This window comes from Zonotrichia leucophrys, chromosome 1 (genome assembly GCF_028769735.1).
Source record: "Zonotrichia leucophrys gambelii isolate GWCS_2022_RI chromosome 1, RI_Zleu_2.0, whole genome shotgun sequence".
In the NCBI taxonomy this organism is placed as follows: Eukaryota; Metazoa; Chordata; class Aves; order Passeriformes; family Passerellidae; genus Zonotrichia; species Zonotrichia leucophrys.
The window spans coordinates 74,671,167-74,696,127 of record NC_088169.1 but is presented as its reverse complement, the minus strand read 5'-3'; the positions used below and the strand labels follow the sequence as shown (position 1 = coordinate 74,696,127).

Below are 24,961 nucleotides of genomic sequence, written 5' to 3'. Positions count from 1 at the left end.
TGGCTCCAGTGATGTCTTTGTGTAAAGTTGCACAAAATAGTCAATATGTATTTTTACTGAATTATTTCTGCCTCTCTTATTGAAAAAAATGATGAACAGATGCTCACCTATATATACAGTACATAATTCTGTACATACTTCAGTATAACCTTTTTACTTGCTACCATATAAATGATCCTAACCTTTTGCAAATCTTTTGTAGATTTTCTCCCTACCCATATTTCTACACATACCTGTTGTGGTTTAAGCCCAGCTGGCAAGTAAACACCACAGAGACAATTGCTCAGCCCTCCACTCCAGTGGAATGGGGAGGAGAATTAGAAGTAAAACTTGTAGATTGAGATAAGAACAGTTCAATAATTGAAACAAAATGAAAATATAATAATAATAATAGTAATAGTAGTAGTAGTAATAATAATAATAATAATAATAATAATAATAATAATAATAAAAGAAAAAATAAAAACCCACACAGTAAGACAAGCAATGCCCAATGCAATTGCTCACCACCAGTGCCAGTCCCTGTCCTCGTTCAGGTCACTCCCCCAGTTTATAAACTGGGCGTGACATTCTAATGGTGTGGAATGTCCCTTTGGCCAGTTTGGGTCTCAGCCGTGCTCCCTCCCAGCTTTCTTGTGCCCTTCCTCATTGGCAGAGCATGAGACACAAAAAAACGTCCTAGGCTTAGGATAAACACTACTTAGCAACAACCAAAACATGAGTATGTTATCAACATTATTCTCATACTGAATCCAAAACACAGCAAAGTACCAGCTACTGAGGAGAAATGAACTCTATCCCAGATAAATCCAGGACAATACCAGACTGGGAGATAGTTTTATTACAAGTAGAAAAACCTTCATGCTAAAAAAAAAAATCTCAGAACTCATTGTGTCTACAGTGCACACTTTATTACATTTAGAGACTTCCATGGGCTAGTTGTTATCTTTAAATATTACATTCAGTATGATTTCCAATTTCAACATATATGGTATTTCCTGTTTTTTGATTTTATGCTGAGAAAATACAAAACAAATTCAAATTATCTTCTTATAACCTTCAGATTATGCATCTACATAAAAAGTCCAATCTTTTCAAACTCATCTCACATTCAATTGTTGAACAATTGTTTTTCTGTTTGATTTTGCCCTGGACTAATTCAGACTGAATATGGCATTGAAAATGTGAGTCAACTTCTGTTCATCAAAACTGATAATTTGCTATTCCATTCTGAAAAGCCAGCATCTCCATTCTTTCTTTTTCACTGTGAACCTCTAAGCAAAATTTTCATTCAGCTTCCCAGGAAAAAAAATATATATTTGATATCTGTAGGACAGTCCAGCACTTCCAAATGCAGAGGCCACTGAACTCCCATTATCACCTCATGTATGACCCCAACACAGCTTCCTAATGAGCACTGGCTTGCAATTAACACAGCGGAAAATTCTTCCCTGGTTTCACCAAGACACTCCACTGAGTGGTGGCAATACAAAATAAACCAAAAATCATCTCAACACTCTCTGCTGCTCCCCAACTGAAGTAACTCATTATTTTGAGCTTCTGCTCTTTACAAACCTTCTACTAATATAGTGAATGAAGTCCTAAAAATGCATTAATCTCAAATTGTTTTCCTCCTGGAGAGGGATCTACTGTGTCCCTTCGATACCAGGAGGACAAATCACATCTTAACTTTAACGTTTTTTTATTAGTAGTTTATTTTTTTTGTTTTTCCTTACAATGTTACTTTTATTTTAGTCCATATTGGAGAGAAATTAAATATGCACATTGGAAATTGAGGCAAAGCAACCACAGAATGAAAATATTGCTACAGACCTCCACTAAAAAGCACTTTTGGATATGTGAAAAATTATTATCCTTTGAAATTGTGTCTCAAAGACATTAAGAGAAGGGATCCTATATTTGCTATCCAGATCCAAAATTACCAAAGTCTTTAAGCACAGGTTCAAAGTACAAATTAAGTATTTCACTGAACTGGAGCAGAAATAGATGACTTCATCCTATAATAACATACTAGCAAAAGATTTTCACTTTCTTTTCAGCAGTTAATGTAAACCGAAAACACACTACAAAATGTCAAGGAATTAATGCACTATTTTTAAGTATTTTGTACATTATGAAGTGCAGAAATTACGTAAGATTCTGTTCCCATAAAGAAAATTGCAAATCATAGGCTCTTGAGAAGCAATCAGAAGATAAAAAACCTAATGTGATAAAAAACTATTATGTGATGTGATAAAAAAAATCAATGTAATTCATTAACTGGTGCAGCATGCAGAAGCAGTCACAAGCCATCCAGTTTTTCCTAAAAGTAAATAATGAAGACAATGGCTGCAGAGTGGCCAGCATCTGACTCATTTGGCATTGAAAAATACTTTTTTTTTTTTCTGAGATACCATTCAGAATCTGTAAATATCAAACCTTAAGGGGTTGGAACAATTAAATATGCAATTCCAGACCTCATACTGTGAAGAGAAGCAGAATTTGCCACCCTCAGTTATAGCAAGTGTCTCTTAAATGTTTTTGGATTATCAAATTTTTGGCATCAGTAACATCTTTTCCTTAAACAGACCTGTGGACAGAAAGACAGGTGGCAGCTCAGAATTTTAAAGAATTATTTCAGATGGTAGGGAAAGCAACATTTAGTCTCTGAATAAAAAAGGTTTTCTTGTGTACAGACTAATGCTGAAGGTACAGTAGATGAATCATTTGGCTTGTAAGTGAACCTAGTACCAGTACCTAATTACTGTATAACTGACTTAGATTTTACTTCATTATTATTGTGTATTTATATCATCCTGGGAATCCATATGGCATTTGTATATTACCTTTTTGGTGCTTTTTATATAAATACAGTAACACCATTTTATGCTTTTACATGTGGTTGTGACACAACTGAAAAATCTATACAACACCTCTCTTACAGTGACATGCAGGGTCTGCATATCTTTCACAGAATATAAATGAGAACTACTGTTAAAAAAAGAACTCCTGACACTTGTTCACCTATAATATTTCTTTTATCCCCTTTTAATGAGGTGGTTTCTTTCCTTGTCCTTTGACCAGTGATAGAAATACCACTGTAATTACTGCCTCTTGCTGAGGAGCTGATCGCCAGTTCTTAACACAAATACAAAAGATTCTGCTCAAAATTGTTGACAGAGGAAGCTCACATGAGATATTAAGAACAGACAGTGGAAGAGGGTTTTGCCCCCATACAGTGCTCTCAGTAGCAGCCAATTATGAAGCAAAGCCAAGCCATGTGAAGCAAGACTATCATGATTTTATGTCCCCCACCACCACCTGGGAGGCTTACTTCTTATATTTGCACAGGGCTCATTAAATGAAAACTGCAGTCATTAGATTGGTAGTTCCTAAAAATTAGGCAGAGCAGGTTTGTTTCATGCTAACTCTAAAGATTAAACAGCAATAAGGATTTTTTTTATTTGCTTTTCTTTCATTAAAGTAAATATACATGTCTTTGAATTAACACAGGGAGCAGAACTGCACTTCCTGGAACAAATAAAATTGCAATGAAATCTAAAAGCTCTTCCCATGAAATGCAAAATTATCTCTCATAACTCCTCACATATATAAAGGGCTCAACTCATCTGACTAAATATAGAAATCTAATGTTCCTTGCGTCTTCATAAGGCATCCAAGACATCTAAAAAAGAACCAATATCTGCCAAGATGAGGGACCTAAGGGAGACCTACACATTTCTGAAGGTTTGACAGAGGCCACAAGGTACCTCACAGCACCTCAGATAATGACAACACCTACATTCAGTCAATGAATCATGGCCAGAAAATGTTCTTTATAAATAGACTTCCACAAGATGCTATTGTACATCATAATTCCAAACCGCTCATTATCTGCTGGAAGTTCATCTGCTTTCTAACAATAAATAGTTCTGATTTGAGGAGAGTGGGATGTCTAAGGCCATTTGGTATAAACATTTGTCCTTTTCTAATTGAGATGTACTCATCTCAGTTTCAAAATCACATGAATTATGTGCTTTTTGTATAGATTACTTTTGTGTTGCCAGTGCACTGTAACATCTGCTAAATAACAGGAGCCCTGTGAGTATAGCTGAGACCCCCCAGGATAAAGTATTATTAGAATCCATTAGTATTGCCAATCCTCTGGGCCATGTAACATTTCCTTTTACGCCATTTGTAAACCAACAACTTTAATTATAAATCAAGCTGTGTATCCTAAATTAGTTGCATCCTAATGACTAGCTGCAGCTCTTAGTGCAAAGGGAAGTGATAAAAATTTATACAGTTTCAATATCTAAGCATTTACGGTTCTCAGACACCTCCCAAGCAGTCAGTCTACCAAAACTTTGTTTGCCTTTCCCAAACACTACACTTGGTCTAAGGTGGTTAGGAGGTAGGCTAAGATGTGTCCTGGCACCTCCTTTTCAATTATTTCCTGCCTTTTCAAATACAGTATTTCTCATCAGTTATTTAATACTTACCAGAATGATTCCAAATATATTCCTCTTTAACAAGAGAGGATCACAGAAGCATAGAATATTCTGAGTTGGAAGGGACCTAAAAGGATCATTAAAATCCAATTTCTGGCCCTGCACAAGACGTCCCCAAGAATCACACCATATACCTGAGAACACTGTTCAAGCACTTCTTGAATTCTGTGACCACTTCCCAAGTGCTCAGCAGTGGAGCAATAAAAATTGAACAGCTTCACCTCAGTGAAGCTCTCAGCCACCCTCCGGGTGATTAACCTTTTCCTAATATTCAGACTAAACTTGCCCTGACACAGCTTCATGCCATTGTCTCATATAAGAGCTAAGATTTTCTTAGTTTCATAAAGGAAACATAGATATTTAACTCTGACAAATGTACAGAGAACAAATGACTTTTATGGAATTATGCCCTTTGTACTAAATGAAGGATCAGCCCTGCAAGATATATTTAGTCATGAAGTGATCTGCCCTATATAAAGCAGCCTGCAGCACATGTTCTCTTTGGTAGTGACAAGCAAATGTCACCCAGAGCAAGAACTCTCTAAAACCTTACACTAACAATGGATTCCACCTCCTCCTCGGTGACTTGGGGAAGCTGAATCCAGAAACACAATTTATCTCCTTGACAGGACAGGGCTCTGGGCCAGGATTCCATACATCTTATCACCAGGGTATTAGGGAATCCCTGGGGAATTGCCACTGCACCATATCATCCTCCAAACAGAAGATGCCCAGATAGATAGACAGACAAGCAAATTCTTCACGCCACTCTCTGAAGCAAAATCTAAAGAAAGAGCATTATTATCCCACAAGATACAAATGCCTAATAGGAAAAATTCTTGAAATACACTTGAGTCCACATGCAGAGCTGACTTAGCCATTGATATGTGCTGTGCATTTTTTAAGCCGAATTTTTATGAGAAAAAAAAAAATTCTGTTGTATAAATTATTTGCTTGAATTAAAAAAATTGAGGAGAATTTTTTCTGTGCCTTAAGCAATGGAAAGTCAGACAGGAAAAATAACTTCTCCAGGCCTTTCTCCTGAAACCATGACCTGATACAAGTGTATTTGTAACTTCAGACTGTGTGACCAAGTGTAGTTTATAGAGTTTATCTAACATGGTGGTGCAGTACATGCAATTTATATACTGCAGTTTAAAATACACAGATGGGCTTTCAAAGAGAACACTTCTTCCATGTCATCAGAGACTGGGTGTGAACAGTTACTGCTGCTTTACAGATTTTGCACAACAGCTCTTTTTATACGACTTTATGAATTTAGGTTACTTTTCCTTAGTTTTACTATCAAAGTGAGGACAGATTACACAGTTCCTCAACAAGATGCAAAGAGGCTCCAAAGGAAATACCAATGCCATTTAAAAGACAGATAACTGCCTTAATGAAGCTCCCTTTCTTTTTTTCCCTGTGAAGGACTGAAGAGTGAAAAATAGTTCACATTCACAAAGGCTACACTAATTGTTTGCAGTATCTGAAAAGAGTGTTTAGATGAGGTGAGGTGAAGGTTGTACAGTTTTTATCTGACTTGTGCATTTGGGATGTGAGAAATATCATGTGATATATTGGAAGTACTGAGTGGGGTTCAAAAAAGGAAAATCGAGCATTTCTCTACTGCTTTGTACAACTCAGTAGCACAGACCTTCTTTGAATATCTGCCAAAGAAATAAAGAGGAAGTTTTCATCCATAATTTCCTGTTACCAAATTTTTAATTTGCAGCTACATGAAGGTCTTCTGCTTTATTCTGGAAGCATTTAAGTAAAAATGCACACTCTAATCTTACATGAAATCAAATTATTTTAAATCATGAGGACAAAAGCAGTCCCAAACGAGATTTGCTGTCATTGTTCAAAATGCTGAATATACAAAGGGTATGAAAATGTCTTTACTTCAAGAAGGTTGAAATCTGAATAGCACTGACATGTGGTTTAAAGGATTACAAAAATCCTGTTATCTCCATTATACAGATGGGAAATTGAGGCACAGAAAGAATAAAAACTTGCCCAAGGTCAAGTAAGGAATCTCTTGAGATACAACTTTTCTCTCTAACATACCTCAGTATAAGTTTATAGTCACCTAAGAAAGAAATGTGGTAGTAATCCACATAACATACTTCATCATGGACATCTTTCTCTTATCATTTATTTCTAAAATAGGTTCAAACCAACACTGTCAATCTCCTCTGAACACAGTTTAGTGGTGTACTTGGCAGTGCTGCACTAACAATTGGACTTGATGATCTTAAAGGTCTTTTCAACCTAAAGGACTCTCCGTTTCTACAGGCTTATGAAGGACACTGTAAAAGTATGCGTGCACTAATTAATGAAAGCTGAGTCCATCATGAAGCTGTCTGGACTATTTTTGAAAGGATGGAAAGTTAAATAAAATACTCCAGCCTCAGAAGCCGTCCTTGTAAAGGAAAACAGTGGGACTGATCTGGTACCACACACAGTTTACAGCATGTGAATCTGATGGACATGGGTTCCTTCCATTACAGTGGTTTAAAGCAGGGAGACTTCTACTGATGTCTAGACTTGTAGCAGAGCAACTCAGCAAGGAGACAAGGAGAACCAGGTCCTTGCACTGCAGGAAGATGGTGACACACTTTAGTGCTGACGTGACAGGAGGAAAATTGCAGCATTCATACATGATAGATCACATGCACCGAGCTGAGTGAACAGCTTGCAGTCAGCACTTCCCGGTGAGCAGCGCAAGCACCAGGACCGCAGTGTGAAGCATCTGCTCAGAGTCCTCCAAGCTTACCAGAGATCTCTGCACTCTTCTGATGAATAAGGAATGCCAAATGACTTTTTTAGAGGTGGTTAGGAGACTGGAAGAGGTGAATTATGTTGGCAGTATCTAAGGTCAGAGAGCAGGAAGATGCTTCCAAGCATCTTTAAGGAAACATTTTCTTCCAGCCCTAGACAGCAAGTGTCTCTTACTGCTCATATAAATGAACTAAGAGCCAGATTTGGTTCAACAGTTTCTCTAGCCTTCATCACAGTCAGATTCATGCTTGCCTCCTGTCTCAGCAATGCCACTTGCTCCAGGTACACACCCCAGTGGTTACATCCCTCTTTCACAGAGGCCAATCTTACCAGACCTTATTCAACAAGAAAATAATTGTGTATGTGAGAATTAATTACACAGCCTCCATTAATTTTTTCCCTGTTGTGACAGGAGCTACAATTAAAATAAAGAAGTTGGGTTTACTGTTCATTCCCTTATGTTCTTATCCCAGATAGGGAGAAGGATTGCTTTTAAATTATCACAGTGTTTTGCTCATACTGAAGTGGGTTTTTTTGCTAAGAACTCTTTCTTTAAGAGGCAGACTTGTCCAAGAAAAAGTCTCTGCAACCTAATTTTCAACAAAGCCCACTTTAATAGTTCCCCAACATGGTAATGCTTAGATGTTATCCCTATACTGTGGTCCCAATCTGCCCCTAATAAACATGCATTTTGAGGATACCACTGAAGAAACAGGTTGCACATTACTCAGCCATGCTGAGGTACTGGGACTGACATACTGCTTTAAAAGCACTATGAAGGTGAAAAACTATTCATAACTGTTTCGTATAACTCATATTTCGTGTCATGGTGAAACAAGTACTGAATGTCTAGTCTAGCTTTTTATAATATTAATATGCACCTGATAACAAGAAAAGTCTCAGCTTTGCATGAGTCCTGCCTTATCACTCATAGCATCTGTTTTAGAGAACTAGCATGCAAGTATTTTAGAATTTAAAAAAAAAACAAAAGGTAAATAGCACTGGACACATTTAGAATTTGATTTGTTCTCAATTCTCTCCATGACCACACATGCAAAATACAAAACACCACCTCTTTCTAGCAGCAGCTAAAGGCACATAGAACATCCCTAACAGCATTTTACAGAATAAGGCACTGGATAGCAAAAAAAAAAAAAAAAGACAAAACATTTTGAATGGCAGTGAAACACAGTCATCCCTAAACTAGATCATGTTTGCTGTTTCACAGAGCACACCAAGTCTGCTTAACAGTTTGCAGTAAGAAAGACAGATACATAATGCATTTCCTCCAAAAGTATTTTAAGTCAGCAGTATACAATGGTAAAGATCACAATGTGAGCAGACTATCACCTCTGACATGGAAAGTTAAAACTTATCTTTAATTATCATACGCAGTCAGATTTCAGTGTTGTGCCTCTTGCTGAAGAAAATCTAAGTTTCCAGAATGTTTTATGTCTCAGGTACACCCTGCTGCTGTTTCTCAGGCCCTCTATCCACCAGGCCCACAGATGATAAAAGTGACTGCTGTTCTGCAGAACCCCTTTAAAAACCCTAAAAATAATTCTAAGGCCTGCAAAGAAGCAAGTCCACTTGCCAAAAGCCTTTGAAACTTCTCAAATCACTGGGTATTGCACAATACACATTCACTGCCTCCACTGACAATCACGTCTGGATTGTCTTAAAAGTTCAAAATGTATGTAGAAAAGGAAACAAATGTAGTAACAGTGCACTGGTATGTTGCTGCCTATATTCTAAATTTCTGTGGTTAGACCAAAAATTTCCTGTTTCATTGCTGGCATTAGGATGGTCAGTAAAATTTCCTTGTAACTAAAGGAAACAAATTCCCTTGAAAAAACACATACCAAGCACATTAGCCGTACACTGGAGAATTCCTGAGACATCTTCAGTTTCTTCATTGCCAGAGCAGTCTGTATAGGAGCATCTGTTTGATATATTGTGAAAATTCTTCTCTGCATCTCTGTAACTACAGGAAAAAGAAAAGTTATAACAACTCCTTATACAAATGCAAAGTCAACAAAAATCTTTCAGAAGTGGAGGCAAAGGATTGAGGATTAATTGCCCAATGATGGGCAATTTCAAGATTCAGCTGGACAGAGTGCTGAGCCATCTTGTCTAGACGATGCTTCTGTCATGAAAGGTTGGACTAGATGAGCTTTGAGGTCCCTTGCCAACCTGATATTCTATGACTGAAAAAGAAGTTGCCATTCTCTTTTTATAAGAAACATTCCAGTTCATTAAGCAGTCGCCATCGGATGGGATTGTACAGAAGCAGGATTGAACAGCAGTTTACCATTTACATCCAGGTTATGTACTGCTATTCCAAAGAATCTCTAAGAATTTGAGAGAAAAAGTTAAAAATTAAATTAAAAAGCTTATCATGGAATGCTGTGAATTGGAAAACACAGAGCAAAGCATTACCATGCACCTTTCCCCACCTCACATTAACACTTACCCAATAACTTGATGCTCAAAGTACTGCAGTGTCTTTTGAAGAGTCTGCCGAATGGTCTGAGGCTACAGAAGAATAATTTTAAAAATTGTGAGATTAGGGAATTGGAGCACAGTTCAATTAACAGATCTTTTCACACACTATTTTTCTTCAGTTTTACTCCTCTTTATCTTCTACCTGCCATATGCCCATCGCAACAACAGATATTAAATATTATTATTCATTCCTTGTATCTTACTTCACCATTTAAATAGGAAGAATTTTACAATGTGGCATAATTAATACTGCTTATAAGGCTAGTTGCACATAACAAAGGAGCCACTTCACTCTCAAAAACAGCTCTCAAAAACTATCACCCACCAACTATCTCAGTAATTTAAAATAATTAATTTGAAATAGTCTGCAAGAAAATGCCATTATTTTGTGATGAAAGTATCACCAGGAAAAGGCATTGAATTTTTAAACTCTATATGCTCCCTAGAGCATTTTCTAATAAAGAATATTATAAAGATGCAGTTTATTTTGGCTTATTTTCCTACAAGCTATAACTCTTCAGTCATCTTTCAGATTACCAGGAAATTCAAGTTCATCAGAAGAAAATCATGGCATGCTTCAAGCACTTCTATGCTATTTCACTTTAATAGGTGTTCACCAAACTACACGGGTATATAATTGTCTTTATTTGCATTATTACCACTACTACAGAGTTCACCAAAATACTTATGTATACAAATGTTTATTTTCTTACTATTACTGCTGCTGAGGCTGCTATTATTTGAATGAATTCATGAGAGATCTTTTGGCAAATAAAGGACATGTGATATCCATGTAATTTTCTCTCTTGAATTTTCCAAGTCACTTACAACAAAATGTTATTCCTCAGAAATTACTAGCTTGTATCAAATCCGAGGTTCTTCACCTGTCTATTTTGACCTGGTGCCAGAATTCAGACAGAGATACACAAATGAGAGTTGTAAGCTTTTCTTCTGTATCAAAAGCACACATGGACATTTTAATCAGACTCACAACACGCACTGAAATTTTAGAGATGTTTGGTCTTTTGCTGCCTTTTGGAATAGATTTCTAATTGTTTTAGAAAGTAATAGTCAAAATGCCCCTTAATTAGAGGAATCTCATTCTAAAACCACAATGACCTTTGAAAGTCTCAAATTCTGCTTACTGACCTACAGATTCAGCAGTTCAAGAGCTGAGCTTTCCACCTTGCTCATACTCTTCCTCATGAGTTTCCAGGAGTCATCTGTCCTAATGACAGCAGGAAGAAAAAACTGTATACCAGGCTACACTAGGTTTGTACGACTGCAAAAAATTTATTTTCTATTACCAAACTGTAAGAAAGTGCCTACACTTTTGTATTAAAAAATTAAATTAATTAAATTGTAAAAATTAAAATTTAAATGTATGCACTCAAAAAGAGCATAAGAGGGCTTATAGGAAAGATGGGGACAAGCTTCTTGTCAGGACCTGTTGCAGTAGGACAAGGGCAATGTTTTAGAACTAGAAGAGGATGGAATTAGACTAGATATGAGAAAGAAGATATTTATAGCAACGGTGGTGAAACAGATTGTCCAGGAAAGTGGTAGGTGACCCATTCTGGGCTGAAGATGCCCCTGCTCATTCTAGGGAGGCTGGACAAAAGGTCCCTTCCAACCCAAACTATTCTGTGATCCCATTAACAAAAAAAAAAACCAACCAAAAAAAAAAAAAAAAAACAACAAAAAAAACCACCTCACCATAGATGGAAACCTTGGAAAAGGTTTTTCTTGTTAACTATCAGGTAATCACTTTACATCTCTGTGGGAACTAACTAACTACCTGTGCCAAAAGGCTTTAAAAGTTGCGTGTTCTCTTGTAAAACACGATGGAAACACCATATGAGTGAAACCATCACATATCAAAAAAAATCTCCTTCTCAGTGGTACAGCACATCTTGAAGTCTTCAGGCCTAATGGGCTGCAAACATATTTAATGGCATGTTCTCACTGAGACTCAGAAGCTTTCCTCTGCTCAGAAGGTAGAAAAATCCACTCTTTACATCTAGAAGAGATGTATTTTCTCACAGCCGCAACAAAGCAAAGCAGAATTTCTTTAAGCAAAGAAGTGAGAGCTGTCATTTCCCATCTCTGTGGAGCATTTCCCTCAGCCCCACTCCCTACACATAAAATATCAGTATTCCACCAGCAACTCCTCTGACATGAAATAGGGAATAATAGAAATGTTTGATTGCTAAATTAAATCTCCATTCTGGTTGTCCCAAAGTGCTTTTACAGCAAGAATATGGAATGCAGCAATGCTTGCTATCACGGCAGAGAGGAAGAAAAACAACTTCTTGTCTGCTCAAGAAGTTTTGCAGCTTAGAACACCTGAGCAATCGTCCACAGATTGTCTTTGTGCTTCTCATGCCTGGATACATACTGCACTCCTTAACCAGGGAAAATTCATTTTGACTACCTCAAGATTTGACAATACAAGCAATCTCCTAGTCCTGAACTTATTTCAATGGTAAACGCCTCTTCTCCTGCAGTGCTGAATGGAAAAAAAAAAAATCCCATGTTAACTCTCTCTCCTGAAAGCTAAATCAGTTTCCTAGCTGTTGTCAGACAATCCTAAACGACCTCATGAACTCATCACTTTTCACCAGTAACTCCTATCGAATCTTAGAAATTTAATACAGACAAAACCAGGATTTACTATTAAAACATGGGTCATAAACAGAGCTCGATGCAATGCGCTCAGAGCCAGAATGGAAACCGATCCAAGGAGTCACAAAGTCTTTCTTCATCTCAGACAAGAATTATGATGGCATGTTGCTGTGCATCGTTAGAGTGTCACTATGCTCACCATCTCAGTTTGCTGTATTTCATCACTGGTGAATGTCATTTTGCTACAAATGTAATTCTGTAACCAGGGCCATGTCTAAACAAAACAGTGAGAAGAGATATGACACCTGTTTGCCTACAAGGGCAGTTTGGGGCACTGCTTCTTCCACTACTGATAATGCCTTGCTCATGAGACAGAGAATGAGCAGGAAAACATCTCCACCTCTTTTCTTTTTCTTTTTTTTTAATTCAGTAACAAGAATGGATGGAGGCAAAATAGCTAAACCTTCTCCCAGCAGCATAGCACACATGACCTCTCCGAGAAACAGAGTTCCATCACTCAAGGAGGTAAAAGACAGCCTTTAACCATCCACCTCCTCCACTGTTATGCCATTTAGGTGTTCAGTACCAGTAATTTACTGAAGATATTGTAAAGTTTCATAGCTACTTAAAATTATAGGATTTAATGTAAATATAAGCCAGGGACAATTACCTAAACAATTATATGTCAACAATTCCTTTTGATTATGATGATTAACTAATATTTGTATGCATCACAAGAGGAGTAGTCACATCTGTTCATGTGCCTAAGGACAAATCAAAGCAAAACAAATTCTTGTTATTCCTAACTGTAAATTAATCCAAGGATTGCCATACCAGATCATATCCAAGCTCCATATGGTACGATGACATGTAAGGTATAAGGAAACACTGGAGATACTCAGATTGATCTCTTGCGTGGCAAAGAATAGAGGACTTCGCTAAAATAACTCTGAATTCAGATATCAGGCCATGGCTAACCCTAATGTGTCAGAATAATTTGTAAAAAATTACTGAATCAATGAGTCATATAGGTTTGAAAGAACGTCTGGAGGTCTCCTAGACCATCATCCTCCTCAAAGTAATTTGAGTTAAAACTGGTTGCTCAGGTCATTCTTCAGACAAGTTTTGAGCTTCTCCAAGGATGGCGATCTCACAACCTCTCTGGGAAACCTGTGCCAGTGTCTGAACACCCTCATGACATCTCATTTCTGTCCATAATTCTGATTTTAAACTCCCATCTTTTTTGCCTCTCATCCTTCCTCCATTCTGTACCGCCAAGGAAAGCCTGGCTCCATCTTCCCTACATACTCTGCTCAGTTTAGCTGTAGACTGCATCTTTCTGCTCACCCTTTTCTTCAGAGAATGAACCCCTTTCCCCAATAAGCATAATTTAAAGCCGCCTTCACAAGGTTGTGCAGCCAATTAGAGATGACCTCAGCTCACTTTGTCAGATTCTTGCTCAGCAGTCCTTGCTCCTCAGAGCATCCCCCATGTCCCTGGAGATCACAGCTTGGCTAACAACACCACCATCACTGCCTGCTAGATGTGCCTGCACCAGCCAGAGCCTTCTCCCCTCCACCAGCAGGACTGAGGAGACCCCAGCTGGGCACCTGCACCTTTCACCCCTGCACTCAGAGCTGTGTGGTCACTCCTGACTCCTCGAGGTCTTCCCTGGCTGCATCATGGGTGCCCACATGGATGAGCAGCAGCGGTGCTCATAGTCCAGGAGACAAACAAGCTCTGGCAGCCTCTTTGCAAGGCTCATGTGTGAGCTCTTGGCAAGCAGCAAACCTCCTGTGACAGCACAGCAGGCTGGCACACAATGGCTTCTGTCTCCTCAGGAGAGAGCTTCTGATACCTACCTCACCCTCCTCTTCTGGAACCTTCTAAGGGTTGAGGCTCTGCTGGATCTGCTGGCCCATCTGAAGGGAGGGAGGTCATCTCTCCCACCTCTTCACAGGGCACTTTACCTTCTCTGTACCTGATGAATCACAGGTGGAACAGGGGCCTTAGTTATGCTGTCAGCAGTAACCAACCTCCAGCCCTCGCCATCTTGAAAGTTTCCACCCTTGACTCTCAAAGCTTATCTCTATTTTTCTCTCCTTCCTTTCAACATGGAGCTCAGGTTCTTGGCTCTGCAGGGCCTCTGGAAAGATCTGTCCATCCTCCCTCATTATCTACAACAGCTCTTTCCCCCTGGCACCTCACTGCTCCCTGACCACAGTGCCTGGCCTTTGGCACCACCAGGCTGCAAGGCCAGCGGTGGCAGCCCTGCCACAACAGCTACTGTCACTCTGCCGGCCACCATTGGTTACAAGATGCACTCCTAGAGAAATGTGCCCTTCCTGCTGGATCTCATCCTGCTCCCCAGTAGTGCAAAACTTGTTCAAGTCCTGAAGATAGAGGAGTAATAGTTCCTCAAAAACTCCTTCTATAACTAACTGGAGAAAATCTTTATGAAGACATTTGTCTACATGAACTTGAAATATTCCTGGTTTTTAAAGTCAGACAACTTCTCTTGCAGAAAGGATTCTAGTTTAAACTGTGGGGCATTTTTTCTTTTTTTTGAGTTCAGTTTTCTTTTCCTGCAGCATCATTGCCTCAGTTTTCAAGGCAAAGGGGAAAAAATTTCCCCTTCAACTGAATCCCTTCTTACCGCATCCCTTCTTACAAATGTATTTCCTAAGGCAATCAAACATAAACTTTCCAATCTTCTCAGAATACAGAGATTTCAGCCTATTCTCTAGCCATTTTCTGTTGCCTCTGAAATGTCTTTCATTTGATTGCAACACCTTTGGAAATAAACGGTAGGGCTCATCTGCCCAACTGCAGGCACCCACAGTGATTCATTTAATCCTCTGGTTGGCATCTAATACGTGCCTGAGGACTCAGTCTTTATAAATACCCATTTCTTTCTTTTGTCTAGAAGAGACATTGATTGATTGCTACAGACTTCGACATCTTAAAATGTTTAGGTAAGGACAGACAAACCCCACACTGAGGTGACAGAACTGCACACAGTATCCCAGATGATTCAGTCTCAATTTACATAAATGCAGTTTCAAATTCTCCATGACATTCCTTTTGCATCCTAAGACACCCAGATGGAATTAGGGAAGAAAGGGGCTGTACAGAACACTGCCAAGAGAGCAGCCAGGTACACAGACAGTTCCTCCTTAGCCCTAACAAAGTTTCAAATATTTTTTCCTCAGAAAAGCTAAGTGGCTCCTAGCTGAGCTTCACAAAGGCTTCAGCAGTCATGCTGTTAAAACCTGAGTGCTTAAAATTTTAAACATGGAAACTGAAGCACTGAAGAGCATAACAGGCTCTGCTAGAAATCACTTTGCTTCTATCAGAATTTCTTCAAGTATGTCCATTGGGTCAGGGGGCCCTCCCACAGTGTTGTGCCCTGGGGAGTTGCAAAGTCCTTCCCAGAGGAATCTGCACCCCTGCATGCAGGAGAGCCTGTGTACTTCCGCCAGATCAGCACTGTGACACTGAAAGTTTTAAATGCTTCAAATTTCAAGTGTTCAATCATAAACTCAGCAGATGTGTATGATTTTAGTCACCAGATTCACTGCTGGTGATCATTCATTAATGAAAAACATTTCCTTTTTCATATTTCAAAACCAATTTTAGTCAGGCCTTTGTGCTTAGGTGACTGCAGATCTCTAAGCACACACGAGCAGGTGTGCATCTGGCCCATCCGAAAGAAGATAAATGGCAAAACAGTCATTTTCAGTCTGCGTATTTTTAATATTTACCCCATGATCATGTAAGCAGTGAAAAACTGTTCCCTCCCTGTCCTTCTGGTCTGCAAAATATTGAATTAAAGAGGTTGTAAACAAAGAATCAAGGCTCCAGTTGAAGACAAACATTTATCAACACTCCCAAGTGCCAGGAGTGGAGAGATAAGCACTGAAATTGCTGCAGCTAGGGAAAAGCAGAACTGAAAAATAAAAGGAAGGCTCCTTTGGCATCCAGCAATGTTCTGATGATGCAGAAAGGAAGAAAACTCCCTAGCAGGTCCTGCACAGCCAGCACTCTCCCTGTCCCATTCCAATAGCTGAAGAATGGAATGATAGGGAACAGAAATCAGAAATGGAGAAACAGTTTCACAACATAAGCAATCATCTGAAATTTTAAAAAAAGAAATAATATTTAAGGGTTTAATAGTGTTTTTGATAATATAACCAGGAAAAAAAAAAAAGGTCAGCTCTCTAGATTCTGAACATTTTAAGTTGCACCTATTTTTTTAACTGCTTCTATTTCAGCTAAAAAATATATCTTCTTCATGAAGACCAGGTTCCCAATTCCAGATAAAAGCACCCCCTGCTTGCAGACCTCCATGACTAGCGGCAGATTCAGTATCAAGAGAGGAAGATGCATAATCCCCAGGAGGGGACTGTCTGGGGATCCAGGGCAGGGTGAGTGACAGCTGGAGGCAAACAAGCTGCCTGCAACAGCTCAGGATGATCCAGACCGGACCATGCGAGGGGGCAGCGCCCGAGCTCAGCGCGACTGGCAAGCAAACCTGAGACATTTCTGCTCCTCAGTTCATACAAACTGGGGTCCTCTTCACAGAGAAATGCTGGTGCACATCAGAGAATTGCCTTAATTTAATAACCAGCATTGAGATTAAGAATTTTGCCCAATACTATTTCATGGCAACAATGCAAACACTGTGAAGAAATAAAGCAGAGCTAAATAATGACTAGAAATTGTAAGTTCTGCATCCCAGCTGCCTTTCAGCTAGAAGAACCACAGATATTAGGGATGGAAATTGCCTATTAGATCATCTAGCCTAACTCCTTGACAGTGAAGGATAAATATCTCAGGGTACTATCCACTATAACACCAGCTGCAATCACTTTGTTAATCTCTGAATTTCAGCCTGAAATGGACAGAAAAACTGTTCTGTGCTGCAGAGAGAACGTGCTCAGTAAGATTATAACAGATGATCTATTGCTAATGCTACCTGTTCATCTTTTAATGCAACTGATCTCTACTACATAAAATCATCAGTGCCACTCCAGCAGACTGATAGGAAATGAAAAGCCTTATAGGTTGGTCCTTTTAAAGGATTTTTTTTCTGCTGAGATAGAAGAAGAACCAATTTCCCCAGCGTAACTGGACCTAATTTCATATGCAGCTCTGCATAGGTATTTATCTCTTTGAAACCTATGGACAAACCCCAGATGTTTTTAATCTTCATTCTGAAACTTCGTTTGAGAGCTCGCAAAGCGACACATACAGAAAAATCTGGATACAAGACAGAATAACTTCTTTTACTCAGAGCACTTCCTAGCAGCCTTTAACATTAGCACAAGAGGTAGAAAGCAAGAGAAGGCTTTCCTCTGTATTAACATTTTGCATTTTATCAGAGCACAGCCAACTGCTGTGAGGTGGTAAATGGCTCTGCTCAAACAGTTTCAAATGAAGGACATTCATGCTCATTGTGATGCAGCCATGAGGGCTCACTGCTTTTGTACGGGAATTTATTAATGATCGTGACATTCTCTTTTCCCTTACACCTTCCTCTATTTGCACCTGCACACTCTGGCCAGGGGAGAGGCAGAGAAGGGCAAAGCAATTTAGATTAGTTTTGTGGGATCACCAGTAGTGCTGGCCATGCTCTGCTCTGCCAGCCAGCAGGTCTGATCTGCCCGTGGGCAAAGCCTATTCCCCAGCAGGGATATGCTCACTGCTTCCAGGCAGCAAACTTGTCTGCAACCTGTGACTGCTTCCGAGACACATTTTCTCCAAGCACTGAAGGGAAGTTAAGATTCAGCCTGGAACAGCACAAATATTAAGAAAGCCAATATTACCATGACTGGTCTAAGCATTACATGTCTAATACTTAAACTCACACTCAATAAAATTTCATCAAGGTCAATACAATGCTGCAGGCCCTTGGCCAGATGATTTTTTCAGTATTTTATTTGCTGAAGCTAAATTTTCTTGGCATCACATGTTAAACTGCTGAACAAGAAAAACAACTAAAACCCACTGTGATGCTCATATTGATGATATTTTCCTGAATGTTCCTGTTTAAGACATCACAGCTCCATTTCAGGCTGATGATGAAATAACAGATTGACTGACTACAGACTGCTTGTGTGACCTTCTGTATAACTGACTTTTGTCTATGTTGAGTTAAAAGATACTCAGCAAAAGTCTGGTTTTATTATACTTTCCAAAAAATCATTCTGTTTGCCTGCTGAAATGAGAAATTAAAAATTTCCCATAGAATGTGCCTCTCTTCACCATTTTCATACTTCACACCCACATTCTTGAGAAGGATGTTACTCATGTAAGAAGCTCATCCAGCCTGGGCTACTAAGTGAATAAGATCATCACAGCACTGATATGGGTATCATTTGACATTACCTTATTTCATTCAGAAAGACAGGCAGAGGTCATTTCTACAACAGCAGAGCTTAGCTAAACACAACGTGTTAATCTAAGTGATAGGGAGCTCAGAATACTTGTGCAAATTTTTTTCCAAAATCTTATGCAAAAATCAATTTGCTACCTCTCCTACTAGTGGCAGCAGCTTGTTAAGGGGGTAGAAGTAAAAAGCAAGTAAAAGGAGTAGTACTCATGGACACTAAGTGGTAGAGGTTTATGATGGAGCCACGTTTGATATAAGCTGCTACAATGCAACTTCTCTGCCAAAACCCCACCTCCGCTCACTGGAGGATTCACTTGCAATTAAGCAATCTGAAGTTACAGTAGTTCTGTGACATAAGTCATAGCCTACACACCAACATAAATGACTGCTTTTACATTCACTTTTCTTCCACTGGCAGGGAAAGGGCTGCATTCAGAAAGCCAGTTCTTAAATTCAAACTATTTGGCGGCAGCCAGTAGTAGCTTCCTAAATAACACAGAAAAAAAAAAATAGGGTTCTTACATTAATGTGTTTTGAACTGGGCATTTAAAGAATAGCAGAAATAATTCTAAGTGAACAGAAAAGTATAACAGAAGTGATTTTCACTTAACAGTTTTGCAAGCAATGCGTTACATTGGCCTTTCAGAAAATAAAATCAAATGCTTTAGTCAGTTTAATGCTGTGTTGTGCTGTAATTTGTGTTTCAGAAAGATCAGTGCAGTGCTCAGGGGTACACAGATTCCTCTGAATGCACACCCAGTCACTCTCAGCTCCTTTAGGGACAGCCTATGCCTCTTAGATGGGAGCAGAATATTTGACTTTTCAAATCAGTGACAAATTATGTTTTTCTGATTTAGATTCTATTTTCAGCCTGGTATTGGATACAAGTCAAAATAAAACTGGAGCAAAAGTAAAATTGCTGCAAGGAACTAGAATTCAGCCACATACTAAACTGCACTTTTAAAGACTCAAGCTATGTCAACTGGTGCCAGGATACTGTTCTCCTATAGTAGAGCTTCTAAGGGAAGAAAAATTTTTTTTAATAATGAATATCATATAGCATCATGTTCTCTACTTATAATTAATCAAAATGTATGTCTTTGTGGGTGTAAAATCCATCCTTTAAAACGGAATTCAATAACAAAGCTGGAATCAAAAGGAGAATGTATCATTAAATTTGCTTGTGATGTGCATATAATTACCAAGTTACTTCTTTAAAACATGGTCAATAAATCAATGTCCCTATTAAGTTCCCAACATTTTATTATTTATCTCCAATAAAATGAACCCAGCCTGGTGACAAGGGCAGCTGTTTGTTTTGGGAGCAGCTGGATCTGGCTCCGGATTTCTCTGATCAGAGTGCATAACCAAAGACCATTAGACAGCGGTTCAGATGAAGGAGGACAGAGGGACATCTGTATTCTGTCAGGAACATGATTTAGGAACATGTTAGAACGGATAGGAGCTGCCTTCACAATTACTCAGCGCTGTGGGAACATCACAGGGATCAAAGGCTGTGAGAGGGCAGGGACGGTCATGGGGCAATCTGCAGGGAGCACTGCTGCCAGGACCTCGTGAGCCAACGGAGCCACAAGAGCTGTGTGCACAGCCTGGGGTTTATTGCACTGGGCAGCAAAGTTTGGTCCCACCAGCCATCATCGTCACACCCAGGTGCTGAGCACAGCTCCCCGGCCCCACAGAAGCCTTGCCTCCACCCTTCTGATGCCAGGGCACTTGGCTACACAGCAAACTGGTACTGGGGGAGGCAGCAGGGCAGCAGCTTGGTGAGATGTTCAGCACATGCACAGTTAGTTTGCTGAGTGAAGCTGAGACAAAAGAGCTGCCTCTCCTTGCATTGTTGCTGCTCTGCCTCCCTGCCTGTGCACCCTGCTTCCCCAGCACAGCTTACTCACAAATGCCAGCGGTGGGATGTAGATGGACGTCTCACCACACACTTTCCCCAAAATACAGAGCTCTTTTGGTGGGACGTGAGCCCTATCATCCTTCTAGTTCTGGGGCTCAGAAAAGAGGGGGCTTGCAGTGAGCACATTCCAGACAAACAGTAGCAATCCTTCACCCATCCAGGCATGTCAGGAAAGTTTACAAACCCACAGGAACATAAAATGAACCCATGCCGAAAGAGGGATCAGGTCCCTACATCCTCTAGTGTAACTACTGCAGGAAAAAAAATCTCCAATAGACAATATAAGAGAAAAGGTGGAATATCGTGCCTGTTGGAAAATGCTAGAAGCTGTTGTCTGGGAGCAAGGGGAATGGGGTAGATTCAATGCTGCAACACAGTAAGGCTCACTTTTTGATATTTTTCCACAGTTCCACAAAAAGTAATGTTTGTGCAAAGTCATACTCAGCTAAAATTGAGACCAAGAATACAAGTGATAAAAAAATGCAGTAACTTGTTTTCACTGTATTTTAGTGTAATATATCTTGAATATCTCATTACTGCATTTCTTTGTACATAATCTCGTACAATTGATAGTACAGCTGTACTAACTCATGAATTAATTGCACAGAAGAAACATTTCATACACATTTTTGCACAACCACTCCCAGCATGAAGCCTTCTTGCTGCTCTGCCCTACAGACACCCCCCTTGGGTGCCCAAAGCTCTTTTTCCCCTTGGATGTTCCTTCCTATTCTGTTCAATGCTCTCCACATCCCCAGAGCAGCTCTCAGTAGCTCCTGCTACTACTTAGAACTCTCTGCATGGTACAGTAATATTAAATACACACACACCGAATTTTTCTTCAGTGAAAACACAAAACAATGTTTCACTGAGTATTCAATCCTAGTCACTGCTGAAGGAAAGCACAAAAATCTACAGCTAAGTATAAACATCAGGAACCTGTAGCATCCTTCAACTTTGAAAGTTGGAATGAGGACAAAGAACTGCTGCATTCACGTCTGAAGAGACAACATTAAACCTTGCAGGCTAGATATAAACATCTGTATGCACACAGATATGTTTATATACTTATCAAAGACCCCTATCTATAGCAGAATGGAATGAAGATCTGTCTGCATCTACAAAAAAGTATTAGAGCTTTTTATTTAGAAAGAACATCTGCCAGTGCTCCCTTCAGACTTGCCTTCTAATTTAACAAACAACATAAATGAATCCTATTAAATCAAAGTGGGGTTTTTTTACTTCCAATAAAAGTTATTCCTGATTTATATCAGTAGATGTGAAAAAATAATCCGATCCAAAGTGTTAGACATATGGCAACTTGACTTGTTGCATGAAGGCATATATTCAGTACTACACAGCTCAGTAAGAAAGCACCAAAATAACAAAGCATCTGAACAGTGGTTTCTCTGGGTGAGAAATAAAAAGGCAGGGGACTTGGTTCTTTCCCTAAACCAAGACTAGGACAAGAAGACTTCTTTGACTTAATGACATTAATTTATGCCAAAATGAGTAAGATGGGAATGAAGCTGTAGTTAGGATGCCAAGATAAAAAGGGAAATTTTAAGTAATGTATATAACATTAAAATTCTTAAATAACCTATTTTTTAGCAACAAGGGTTGCTATAATTACCTCCCATGGAAACCACGAATGCTGCTGCTTGGGACATCAAAACCATGTTAGATGAAATTTTTGCATTCTTAAACAAAATTTCTCTGCGAGCAGGGAAGAAAGAGGACTTGGATCTATCAGAGTTTTATTAATGTCTTAATTAAAGGAATGTGTTTATTTTGAAAACAAATTCAACAACTTATATGTAAAACTGTAATTGTCTCTTATAGCAACATAACACAGGAAATAACAGTCAAAGCTTAGAAAACAAATACTAAGGTTATCTCAAAATGCTGCGCTGAACTACTTCTGAATACTTCAAATATTTGGGGTAACATATGCTCTAATTATACCATTGCATTGCTATTAAATTAAATAGCTCCTCTCTTTTTTTAATATACTAAAACAAGACAGGTCACCTGAAATATCATCTATTAATATCAGCATTACAAGACCAGATTCCCAGTGGAGAGGGAAAAAAAAAATCAATGGGAAAGGAAAGTCTTAACTGCAGCTGGATGACTATTAGCTGTTTAATGCACTAAAACTTCTCCCATTAAACACCCTGTCTACTCCTGTCCAGCACTTGAACTCCAAACAGAAAAGAGTATATTAAAACCAATGCAAACTGAGAGCTGATGGTGATGAGACTCATAAGGAATTTCCAGAGCTGCCTAGTAATATGAAAAAAGATGATCTGATGCCACAAAAGCAGATACAGCTGCCCTGCACATTACGACTACTTGTTGCCATTTATGTTTCATGTTTTAATACATTAAACTATCTCAGAGCCCAAACAAATATTCAGTTGCAGCTGAAATTTCAGGAGGAAATTTCAGCAGTGATCACAGACGTATGTACAGGAGCATAGCGCAATCATAGCAAAAAGGCTGGAGAAAAACCTTCTTTTTTACGCTAATCTACGAGAACTCCTGACACACTGATTTCAGTCTTACAAAATTATACTAGCATATGTTACAGGCTCTACCTGAATTCGCTCCTGATGTTAACAGCGTACAGACAATGAGTCCCTGACTCTCAACTACAGGTGCAGCTATCTAGGCAATCATTAAGTCGTGGATTTCAGTCAGCTTTAAAGAAACTGACCTGTCAGTAATGTGTGTGCATCCAGGAGGCACAGGGAAATCTGTTGCTGAAATATTTCCGAACACATAGCCGGAACTTTGTTTTGTTTTACCCTGTTCAGTACAGAGAAGCCCTACAAATGTAAGAAGTTCACATCCCCTCACTATTCAGGAACAATGTGCACGCCATGCATCATACAGATATAACTTTTTATATAATAAAAAAATAAGAAAAAAACCGGTCGCTAGTACCAGTGATAAGCACTTTATTACTCTATTTTCATTCAGAGAGGGACTCGGCAGAAACGCTAAACCCAGCCCAAGCGGCAGCTGCGCCTAAGCGTGACTCCCGACCCGACTTCCAGCACCGGGCTGCCGGGAGCTGCACTCCCGCAGGTCTGCGTGGCTGGCAGCCGGCAGCCGGAGCGGGCACGGAGAGGCAGCGGGTTCCAGCGCGCTCCAGTGGGCTCCAGCGACCCGGCGGGACCACCCGGGAGGGGGGCGCGGGCTCCGCCGCCTCTCTCCCGACAGGGACCCGAGCCCCGGGGCAGTGCCGGGCGCGGGCGGGGGCGGGGACCGGGCACGGGGCACTCATTCACTCACTCACCGCGGGGGCCGTCAGCCGGCGGATGCTCTCGCCCAGCGAGTCCAGGTTGACCCGCCGGCGGCGCGGAGCGCGGCGCGCCCCGGCGCTGGCCGCGGCGGCGGCGGCGAAGGGGATGTCAGCGGGGCCGGGGGGGCTGCGGCTGCCGTTCCAGCAGAGGCGGGACAGGGGACACTCGCCCTCCTCCTCGGGGCTCGTCTCCGGGCAGTCCGAGCCCAGCGAGCTGAAGGACTCTGACGAGATCTTGCGGCGGGACATGGTGCCGCGGGCGGGCCGGGCGCGGGGCGGCGGCGGGCTCAACGCGGGGCGGCGGGCAGCCGCGGCGGGCAGCGCCGAGCCGGGCGGGCGCGGGGGCGGCCGCCTCGCATGGCCGCGGGTGCCCCTGGGCGGGCGGGAGGCAGCGGCGGAGCCGCCGCGCCGGGGCCGGCGCAGACCGCGGCGCTGCCCCGCTCCGCGGCTCTCCGCGCCGGGCCGGGAGCGCGGGTGCCGCGCCGCGCCGGGAGCCTTTAAAGCGGTGGCGGCGGCGACCGCGGTGGCTGCTGCCCTCCTCTGCCTCGGCCGCCCGCCCCGCTCTCCCCTCCCCCGGCTCCCTCGCTGCTCCGCGGGGATCACGTGTTGTTTGGAGCCCTTTCCCCCTCCTCCTCCTCCTCCACCTCCTCCCGCCTCCCCCGCCCCGCTCGCCGCCTGTCGCGCTCGGCCCCGCTCCCCGCTGCCCCGCGCCGCGGAGATGCCCCCGGCGGGGCGGGTCGAGGGCAGGGCTGAGGGCAGGGCCGGCGCGCAGCCGCTGCCGGTGCCGGGAGGGCGGCAAGGCGCTCCTCTCTGCGCTTTGGAGCTCTGGAGCTGGGCTGGGGAAAGCGGGGAGGTGGCCCGGTACCCGCGCACGGCTCCGCGGGGAGCGGCGGTGCCAGCGCGGAGAA

General features: G+C 41.1%; 1 protein-coding gene across 6 annotated transcripts in view; it reads right to left on the bottom strand.

Annotated features, from left to right (window-relative positions):
* Window positions 1-24,339, bottom strand: part of GUCY1A2 (guanylate cyclase 1 soluble subunit alpha 2) — a 153,420-nt gene extending 129,081 nt beyond the window's left edge. For all 6 annotated transcript variants that reach the window (XM_064718252.1, XM_064718259.1, XM_064718281.1 and 3 more), the window contains exons 1-3: window positions 24,048-24,339; window positions 9,769-9,830; window positions 9,158-9,279 (exon numbers count right to left, since the gene is read on the bottom strand). In XM_064718252.1, the coding sequence (XP_064574322.1) occupies window positions 9,158-9,279; window positions 9,769-9,830; window positions 24,048-24,302 (439 nt within the window). In that variant the 5' untranslated portion in view covers window positions 24,303-24,339. The remainder of the gene's footprint in view (window positions 1-9,157; window positions 9,280-9,768; window positions 9,831-24,047) is intronic.
* Between the last annotated feature and the right edge of the window lie 622 nt (window positions 24,340-24,961).